This window comes from Psittacula echo (genome assembly GCF_963264785.1).
Source record: "Psittacula echo genome assembly, chromosome: 1".
NCBI classification, from domain to species: Eukaryota; Metazoa; Chordata; class Aves; order Psittaciformes; family Psittacidae; genus Psittacula; species Psittacula echo.
In genome coordinates, this window is record NC_137735.1 from 47,142,826 (window position 1) to 47,153,919 (window position 11,094).

General features: G+C 35.7%; 1 protein-coding gene across 1 annotated transcript; it reads right to left on the reverse strand.

The window, feature by feature from the left end:
* Positions 1–696: 696 nt before the first annotated feature.
* On the reverse strand, positions 697–10,308 carry RBM46 (RNA binding motif protein 46; the record flags this gene model as incomplete). Its single annotated transcript, XM_080634030.1, is given in 6 exon segments — positions 697–723; positions 726–773; positions 777–844; positions 6,439–7,221; positions 7,914–8,381; positions 10,158–10,308. Coding segments are annotated over 6 exon segments (1,545 nt in total).
* Positions 10,309–11,094: the final 786 nt, after the last annotated feature.

The window sequence follows — 11,094 nt, forward strand, 5'->3', positions numbered from 1 at the left end:
TCCTGTGAAGTAACTTTGTGAAGGTACCATACGTAAAAAATATTTTTTCTTTTACACACACCAAATACTAACAGTGTAAATTTAATAAAAATGTTAATTCAAGTACAGAAGTCAAACACATGATTTCAACATTAAAAATTACAACACTTAAAACAACTATTATGTAGCTATTATCAAATGCAAATTAAACTCCTATAACTACACTGAAATTGACACAAAAAAAAAGACAATATGGTAATGAAACATGTTAAACCAAAATATGTGATGGACCACAATAGTTGACTGCTTTTAAGAAAAATTATTCAGCTTTAGATCTTTCCATTGCATCATTTTCTGTCTACATAATAGTTTTGACAAACACTTTTCAGATAAAACAGCTTACAACCAATACTTGCATAGGTGAGGCTCTCGGACTCTTAACATGTGCCACTTGACTGATGCATTCCTTGACCAGGAACTGAAACTATATACTAAATTTCAAGAAGAAGGATGATCTGCTGCATTAGTTTCAGATTTTAAAAATAGACAAAACAAAACACAGCCCTTATTTTTTTGTCATTCAATAAATAAAGCACTTTACTGAGAAAGGCTAAATAGTCACAATGAAAATAAAGATGGCTCACTCAAAATGAATTATATTTACCCAATTTTAAAAATTTAAAACTATTTTCAGTTTAATGCTAAACAATGCTTTCTTCAGAAGAACATGGCCTGATTAGAAAGTGAGCAAGCTGCTGTTCAACATGGCTACCACAAGCAAGTAGAAGTGTTGGTTACAAGGGATAGCCTGGATAAGAATAAGGCCTCTGTAAACATGGAAGCGCACATGTCCAGCAGAGCGGTGCTAACAACAGGAAATGCAACTTAGTGAGCTGTACATAAAAGTACATGTAATTTGTATGTATCAAGTTAGGTTTTTTTGCTCATTTTTGTCTCAAAGAATTACCTAAGGTATTAAAGCTCAACATTATGAATACAGTAATACATCTTATGTAGCCTGACGGTAGGTTGACATCAAAACAGGCCCTTCAAAATACCACTCCTCTGTTGATGCAATGCTATACCAGAAGATGTTACTTGAGCACATTCCTCCTATAAAATTTTGCATCAAGTTACAGAAACAAATCTGAGTATGATATTTAAGTTTCGCATTATGCATGTTTATGTATGAAAAGGCAGAGTTGCCAAGGTGGTGTATTGTTGGTTGTGGTTTTTGTTTAATGATTCTTAAGATTTATTATCACAGAAGCTGTAACATTTGTGTGAAACTCAAAATACAAGAGTAAGAATTGTAGCAAATTATTTCAACACTAAAAATAAATTGTTTTATAAACTACTACAGCTAACAAATCTTTTAAACAAATTATCTTAAAATAAATCTAATCAAGCTATCCAAAACAATTTAACATTCAATGTCACTAATCTTTAAAGTGAAATGTTTAATAAACACATGTGTTTTACAGAATTATTTATCAATAAACACGCAATGTAATTTTCCAGTGAATCACAGAATGTATCAATGTAGTTGGCTGTCTTTTTCCTTTTGTAGCAAGATCCGAAGCAATACATCCTGAACTTTTCTTCAGGGCAATTCAAGCCAAATAGGGTGTACAGTTGGCTGGAGAAAAAGAGGGGGAAGTAGGGAAGAGAGAAAATTTGATTTCAGCAAGCCTACTGAATTACCTATCCAAAATGGACTTAAGTTTCTTAATAGTTAAGATAATGGTATAATGAACATTTTCACAATCTTATGCTAATTCTGAATTCTTCCCTTTCTTCTGCACTCTTAATACTAAAGTCAACAAGAAATTATATTAGTTCAAGCGCCATCAGAAATGACCTAGTAAAAAAAAAAAAAAAATTTAAAAATGAGACCTTAATTTTTTTTTTTATTTTTTTTTTTTTACTTCCCCAAGAGCCTTATACTTAAAAAAAACCCAACAGCCTTTGGTATGGAATGTAAGTATTTTCTCATTGTAGATACACAGATAGATATACACACACTTTTTTAAAACCAAACTTCACAATAACAACCCTTTGTTTCACCTCAACTGAACACAAAATATTAATGAAGACAAATTTAATGTGTGTATTAGATCACTGTTCTGAGTGTAGTTATTTGGTTTTTTATATATACCCATAAAATACATAGCATAATAGTACTATTATCTAAGTACCAAGTTCTGCCAGATGTACCCCACTGGGGATATGAATGTACTAGAAAAAGGCAGTAAATTCAGTAAATATCTGTTTTGAAGTGACTGATTCTACCGAAGTCAGTCAAGTCATTTCATAGATTAACATAGTCCAACGTTGTTAAATTTATCTTTTTTTCCAAGTTATCCTACACAGGCGTATATTTACAAATTTATGTTCCCTTTCCCTAAGCAGCAGCAGCAACAGAAAAGTAACAGAATCTTAGGACAAGTCCTGAGTGACTGAGATACTTCCAGCAGTAAAGTTAACACTGAGTAGGGATTTAAGGCTACTTTCAAACTGACATAGAAGCTTTTAAAAAATGAATCTCACAACACTCAGAAAGATGGTAATCCCCATTTAAAAAAAAATGAGAGGCCTCAAGTGACAGACATCTACACTTAGATGCATCTACAGTAGCATATTTGAAAAAAGGGAATGTTTACCTTTGTGGCATAAAATGCAGGAGGTTAAAAATAACAGGTTTTGCAAACTGGAGGAGACATTAGCCTTTTTTACATAAAACTAACTACCCAAAGAAAGAGTCTAGGTCATGATTGTAGTAAGAATCCACTGCTGAACATAAACTCAAATTGGAAACACAAATAATTCAGAAATGATTGAAAAATTACCAAGAGTCATTTTAGGAGTAAAAACTCTAACCTTCCTTTGTGCTGCAAAATCCACATGAACATCAGACTGACTGATCCACCAGCAAGTCTATAAAAGCAGAGTTGTTGTCTCCTTTGAAGCTAAGACTGTGTCTCTGAGGGGGTAGAAAAGCTTGCACCAAACACAGCTCTGGGAGGTTTACTTGCCTTTACTATCCCACTATGCTGCATTCATGGACAGCAAAGTTACATATGCTTGTTTAGGGACTGTGCTAAAAATCCTTATGCATAAGTCATCTGATAAATATTTAAGACTTCTAAAGTCATACTCTTAAGGAACATCTTATACTACACTCTAAGCCTTTCCAAAATTCACCAAAAAAACCCCTCAAAAAACCATAACAACACCCCAATCATCACTTATCATCTGTATTTGCTAAACAAAGCCAGTGACCTTGTACTAAGAAACAAAAAAGAGCTGATTGGAGATAAGAAGGCTGGGGGCAGCATTGGCTGCAGTGACCATGAGATGATGGAGTTCAGGATCCTGCATGGAGGAAACAGGGCAGTAAGCAGGACTTCAACCTTGGATTTAGAGAGCTAATCTTGGACTTTTCAAGGACCTACTTGGAGGAATCCCATGGATTCTGGCTCCAGAAGGTAAGGGCAGGATCCAAGAGACCTGGCTAAGATTCAAGCATCGCTTCCTCCAACCTCAGTTCAGTGCATCCCTATGAATAAGAGATCAAGTGCAGGGGACAGTGTGTTTCAGTACCATTTACTTTATACATTCTATGCGGCAAACTGGAATTATTGCTATTTATGTGCTATACTTATTAAAATGCTTCCCCTTAATTCAGAGATTTATCAGTATTTTTTTTTCAATACTTTGTTAAATACTTTTAAATACTCTCTTCTCGCTAAAAATTAACTTCTTTAAATTGTGTCTCAGTAAGATGCCACATAGGATAGCACGTGTGAATAAACAGAATACCCTGTTGTGGAATACGTCTAAAACCTGGCAGATCCCCAAAACTGAGGACACTTTACCAAAACTTCTTCCCTTCTCCATCATACTCAGTAGGGAGAGAACTCCCCAAGACTCATACTTTTCTACAGAGAGTATTATCTTAAGTACCAGAAAGAGGTTCTGACATTTTCTGGTATTTCCTTAAACTACTGGAATTCTACCAGCAATAAGTGAAAACAAAATAAAACAACAACAAAAACTTTTAGAACCCACAGTCATTCTCAGAACAACGTTCTGCTTTTCCAGGCTTCAGATGCTTACTCCCACTAAAGAAAGGGAAGTGAAAGTTCTACAGTTCAGAGCACATCTATGCAACTTCAGGGTCTCTTCTGCCTATACTTAAGAAAGTCACCTGGATGAGCCAGTTTGAGTCCATAAACTACAAAGCTACTACATTACTGATGCCAAGGACCAGAATAATAATTAACACCTCATATTTTTGGACTGACTCTGCACTAACACTGCTTCTAGACCATAGGTGGAACACAGAGTGTGTGTTAATTAGCATAACTATACAATCTTCAAATTGGAGCTCCGTCACATCTAGTCAGCCTCCAGAACACACAAGAGTAGGAATTCTTACATGTTTTTCTAACTGGATACCACATTTAATAGCCAAGCACCATTCTGCAAACAATACTACAGTGTTGTGTAACTTCTAAAGATGCAGATTTATGTGTTGAAATCAGATTCACATTAATGAAAAAGGTATTTCTTCTACACGGCATTCAGTTGTTTTTTTTTTAATTTTGCTCCCCTCCCCAAACATTTACTTTCTAAACTTCAACATGCAGCAGTGCCCCCCTTCTAGCAAAGGGACATCCAGACATGTAATCTTCATATATTTAAACAAGCCTGACTTTGTCTTCACTCCCTTGATCTGTTCATGATCTATTTAGTAAGACTAAAACACAGCTTTCGGTATTTTCGCCAAGCATCATTTTCAAAACATTCAGGCGACACCAAGTGGTTAATTGTTGTACTGCTCTCCATTCAGGACTACTGTATGCAGTAACAACCAAGTATACTATTACGTTGAAGTAAATAAAGAAATATGTATCACCAAAAAAAACCCAAAGAGCATGCTTTAAGATTATTAATTTTAACAGTCCAATTTTAAAATTCTACCAAAGCAGCCCTTTCTCATTTACTTACCTTAGTCTGCTTATATGCTTTAAAAAGGGGGGGGGGGGGGAGACATCATCAAAATTAAGTGGGAAGAAAAACTAAGTTCCTGTAAGAGCGGCTACTTACCAGAAGGAATCATTCCTTGTCATCTTTGTAAACGCATGCTTATGGTAAGTTTTTCCAAGAAAAATGCTCACATTTTTCTCAAAATCCAGACAAAACCAAAAAACAAAAAACCTCAAAGAAAATAAACGAAAAAGGAAAAGAGAGAAAACAAACAAACAAACAACAAAAAAAACAAACCCAACCAAGAACAAAAAAGAAAACCCACAACACATGCATCCCTGCACCATCATTCAACATGCCAAACTACACAACACACTTTAGTGAGAAGGAAGGGATCCTCTGTCACATCTAGCAACTCATCTTTGGCTGCAGATGTTTCATTCAACATATTGTGTTACATTAAGTTGGAATGCAAATGGCTTCTGCAGATTAGATAGAGAAAAAAAAAATTCTATTTCTAGACTCCTTAGGGCTACTTTTCAGTATCATGACAATTCCAATGAAAAAGGTGTTTCATCTACATGAAAAAGGCGCATCTTTCAAAAGCCGGCATGTATGTTTGCTTTCAAATATGGGTTCTGCACAGAGAAGGTGGAGCAAATTCTCAGAAACAGTAAGGCCATCAAAAGTTTCATAGTTCAAAGATAACAAGATAGCATCACTAGCACTAGGCCATTAGGTAGACAGCTTTTAAAAACCAAACATGGGATCTGGGAATTCTGCTAAGTAAGAATTCACATTAATTGTGATCATGTGGCATACTGAAGTGTTAAAAAGCTTTCAAATACTGTTAATTTAAATTCACCTTAAAATGTTTTCTCTAAAGCACTTGTAACTATAATTGAAGAGATAAAAATCTCAACGCATACTTTCTTAATCTTTTTAAACTTGGTTTACATTCTGGATTTTACCATGGCTGTGAATAATCATTCTTCATCTAATTTTTTTTAATTACTCTGGCAATTCTTTCCTGAAGAAGTATATGCCAGAAAATACTATTTTTAGATAATGCTATCTGTAAACCACAGAATGGGTAGGTCAAGCATAGAACTTGAAGCTGTCTCCATTCTTCTTTCAAGTAAATTTTCAGAACCACAATCATCACACAGATGACTTTTTACCTAAGTCACTTAACATGTCATCTAGTTCTTCTTTATAAATCATTATGGCAGATAATGTAAGCAAAAATGACCCTAGCATTGCACTGTATACGTGTTTACAGTGTTTCTCCAGTGCTCTCACCTGATGGTCCAGACTCAGATGACTACACAAGAAACAATTCTTCTGTAAACTAACTTATCTATATAAAGATACACACAAAAGCTAAAATATATACACAAAAAACACTTGAAAAGTAACTTTTCTAGCTTCAGTTCTTAAGAACTAATGGGAAGCATTTATGCTTACCTAGATGTAGAAGTGTGAACTGCGCTGCCAATTCCTTTGCACCTTCTACTGTTGTACATAGTTTGTCTGGCATGAAAACACTCTGGGAAGCATCAGCAATACCAGGAACAAACACCTTGTACACCAAGAGTATTTTCCCATCCTGACTTGTGGTTGAGTACAAGTAGTATTCTGGCGGTGCCCAATTATTTTTATTACAAAAATAATCCAGATGCATTGCTGCAGAACTGAAGTGATTGGATTTTAAAGAATACATGCTAATTGGAGTAAGTTTTATTCCTGGAAAATATGGGTATGTAAATCTTTCAACTTCAGTGGGGACTGGACTGTGCTGACCATTAAGATGAACTGGAAGACTCACTGGTTTCCCTAAGGATTTTTGATGACCATCTTCTTTGTTAGGAAACCCCAAGAGATTTTCAGAACTGGGACTTATCTGACCATTAAAATGTTGCTTCCAAGTACTTTCTTTGTTAACTGGCTTTGCCAGTGTTACCTCAATACTGGCTCCATCAATGCACTTTCCATTCATTACAGACATAGCAGCAACTGCATCATCTCGGTGGAAAAAGTGAACAAAAGCATAGTCTCTCAGCTTCTTTACACGTTCAACTATTCCTGGCTTGAACTTGTTGAATTCAGCTTTAATTGTCTCCTCTGTAGTAGATATCATTAAATTTCTTACATATAATACCTTAACTTTTTGCATTGTTTCTTCATCAACTTCTTTCTCAGGATCTGCCCAGTCTACTTGAATAGTATGACCCCAAAGCTGAAATGTTCCTACAGCAAAGCAATACAACAAAAAGAAATACACAAGTGAAAACAAAAATCATTCTTAGCAATTCCTCTACAAAAAAGCAAACATGATGCATGCCACATGGAAATGGTTTGTGTTCCCTGCATCTACTTAAGCAAAATACGTAAAATATTGCTACTTGAAATTCCTAAAGAAAATAAGGTGCAAAGAAAAAGTTGTCTTTTACTTGAAAATAATTTTAAGAGTTTAACAAGTAAATGATTAAAGACCTACTTTCAAACATTTTTACAACATGAAGTGTCAATAATGTCACTTATGCAGCTCAAAGAAAATAAGGGACACGTCCCAAACACTGTATTTTTTAAACTCAGCTTTAAAAGAATTCATGTGCAGGGACAACATATGCAAATGAAAACTGGATGTGTGCCCAAGCAAATACATATCTTGATGTAAATTACAGTAACTTGAGTTTAGAAAACAGATGTCTACTCTTTCGTTCTCACAACTACTTAAATTTCAGTTTCTTAAGAAATAAATAAATCCCAACAAAAAAATGTTCATGAACAAAAAAAACCAAACCACCAGCTGAAAGGCACTACTGCAGTTTTGTAACTCTCAAAATACGTTAAACAAAGGAAAACAGAGATGATCCATCACCCCACTCCATGCAACGTGGAGACACATACTCCCGCAGTTGAATTACAAATCAGTTTACCTGGGATAAGCCGCCTCCTAGCCATTGCAGCTGCTCTGTGAGATTCATATTCGACAAAAGCAAAGCCACGATTTTTAGTTTTATCAGTGGCATTTGGATAAACAATGACATCCACCACTCCTTCTGTAACTTTTTTCATTTCATTCAGTATTTCTTCTTTCTTCTTTTCTTTCGGAATTGCTCCAATAAATAGTCTGCAGTTGTCCAAGCTTACACAGACACCAATAAATTTCCCTGGACGAATTTCATAATTGTTAAGAATCTTGATGGCTAGCTGAGCTTCCTCTTTAGTAGTATACATCACAAAAGCATAGCCTCGATTCTCACCACTGAATTCCATCATGAGTCTAAACTCATAGATCTTCCCAGCTCTCTCAAAAACAGGAACCAACTCATCTTCATACATGTCACGAGGAATCTTACCCACAAAAACTTCACATCCACGAGGTGGTGGAGGACCTTCCCAACCTTAGAAGAAATTGTCCAACAACAATCTTAGTACAAATAAAGGTAGACACATTTCCCCCAGACTTCCAATTTGAAGGTGGGAGTTACTTATATTTAGTCTCTATTTAAAACTAGCATATTGTCATCCAGTATTTAACCCTTTTTTGTTATGTTTAAATAAATTTTAAAAAAAAAAGTCATAAGCCCACATTTTTTATTTCTTTTAATTCTATCTTCTGTTTTTTTCACTGAAACCCACTGAACCCAGCATTACTTAAAACACAGATAGGTTTCTAAGAGTCTACATTTAAATAAAACTTTTTCCTTCATGTAAAAATCAAAGAACACATAATCTACTCATGAAAAATATGTCTTAACAGAATTGGGAAACTTTCGCCTTCCCACAGAATAAATTTTCCTCCATAAACTGTACACCAAGAACTACATGGTACACAAGGAAGCTACCGAGACATCCCAATTGACATGCATTTGCAGCTATGCTTACTCAGGAAAAAATGGCTTACTCATGGCTTACTCAGGAAAAAGTCTGGCTCTGTTCCACACAGCATTCAACATCTTTATGACTTTCAGCTTTATAAACATTTATAACCACTTCAGCTGAGGTCTGACAGGACATGACAAGTAGTACAGTTTGCAAGCTAGTACTGCCATCACTCATACCATGCCAGTCAGCTGCCCACATAAAAAAGCATAAACCAACAGTACACCACTTAGCAACTCCGAAGACAAAAGCAACTGCATACCTTCATCAGGAAAGAGGGGAGGAGGCTGTGCTTGATGGCATAGGGAAGTCATGACATTAAATAACAATGTTAATTTATTTAGACAAGTTCACTATTATCTTCAGCCTGATAACCAATTAAACTGTGATTCTCAGTAACTAAAAACCACCTACCATTCAAAGAATTCCCCTTCTAATTTTGAAGCTGCATGGTAACTTAGCATTACAGCACATTACTGCTAACTGGGAGAAAATGACAACTCCTGACTGAAAGAAAACCCCGCCTGTGCCACATTTGCCACGAGCAACATGTATATAACAGAGCCAAGATGGAAATGGTTAACCAAAAGTACCATTCCTCAAGCAGATACCAACAGACCAGAAAGTTTCCCTGACTGAGGTATTTGACTGATCAATGGACAACACACTATGGGATTCCTTTTTTTTGCAGTAATTCAAGTAATCAAACTTCAATCAACATTAGAGTTATAATCCTCCAACTGTTACTGAGATCCATGCTATCTTAAATTTTCTTCCACACTAATGACTTACATACCTAATGACTGTATGCATAATGAATGTCTCCAGCAACTTAAGCAGAGGACCCAAACGAAGCAATGAAAATCCACTTTCGCCACTTCCCCACCACCCTACCACTCAACAGATACATTTTCCACAAGCGACATAAACTGAAGAACTGTGCTGAGGTGGGAAAAAAGAATACAATTTGTTTAGGGCTATTCTGAACCAGATCAGCTGTTTGCTCTGGATAGCACTCAGAAAAAAACAACAAGACGGTAACAGGAAAAAAGAGCTGACACAGAGACTATCTCCCCTGGCAGCAATACAAGCTTATAGAACCACAGCTTAAACAAGCAAAATTAACAGTAAAACTCTTCATTTACAAACGGTTATCATAATTTCTTACAAGTCATCTACTACTGATCACGGTCAAGACACAGGATGCAGGGCTACACAAATTTTCAGCGTGATTCAGTGCAACTCTCCTTACAGCAAATAAACTCCAACTTTGTCATCTCAAAAGAAATGCTTACCTGGTGGAGGCCCACCAAATTTTCTTTGTCCATTCTCTTGAACCATGCTGTATCCAGTCTTCTCCATAAGGGCAAGTAAAGCAGCCTCATTCTGAGTGCCACTTCGGATTTTGCCACATACATTTGCTGCAGCTTTATTTTCCTCATGCATATCTGCAATAGCTTCAATAGAACATTGCAGATACTTCACTTCAGGTAATTCTATGTTGTTATACGTACACAGAAGCTACCAAAGCACAGAAAAACAATTTCTGCTATATTTGCCTATTTACTGTGACTTTGTTTAGCGTAAGGCTTCAATCCCAAATCCATCTACTATTGCCTGTGCATTTGTTTTCAAAGCATTGTTCTGCAGTTGTGATAATCTTGAACTTTAGCCAGCAGCCAGATATTCTATATTCAGATTTTCCTAAGCTGCGTCATAACTCTTTTCGAAGTATGCTGCCCTTCAACTAGAATAATGAATTATTTCATAAATCACATTATCACAGTTGTGTGGAAACCTATATGCTACTTGAAGTGCCAAGTTCCAGTTTCTTATTACCACATTTTAGAGAAATACTCCTGATTTTGAGACTGTACTTTAGTACCAAAATACCTAATACATTAAGTCCATGCCTAAATAATATAAAGAAGTCAAAGAATGCATGAACAGAAGTAATTTAATTCAATCCAATACATAATAAAACTAGGCTGAACTGTCTGACAAAACTAAGGGGTTGAAATAATCCCACTTCTGGGTTCCTTATTTTCGTGACTTTACCAATTTTCACAATCTCCAAAACTAAAAACATCTACCTATATGGTTGTTGTTGTTTCAGCCACTATTTCTCTGGCATGCCAAATCTTGTGCAACAGCTTTGGTTTTCTGTCATTCAGGTGATGGGAAACAATGACACTAAGGAGCCCATTTGGCAATTACCAACTCTACCAGTCA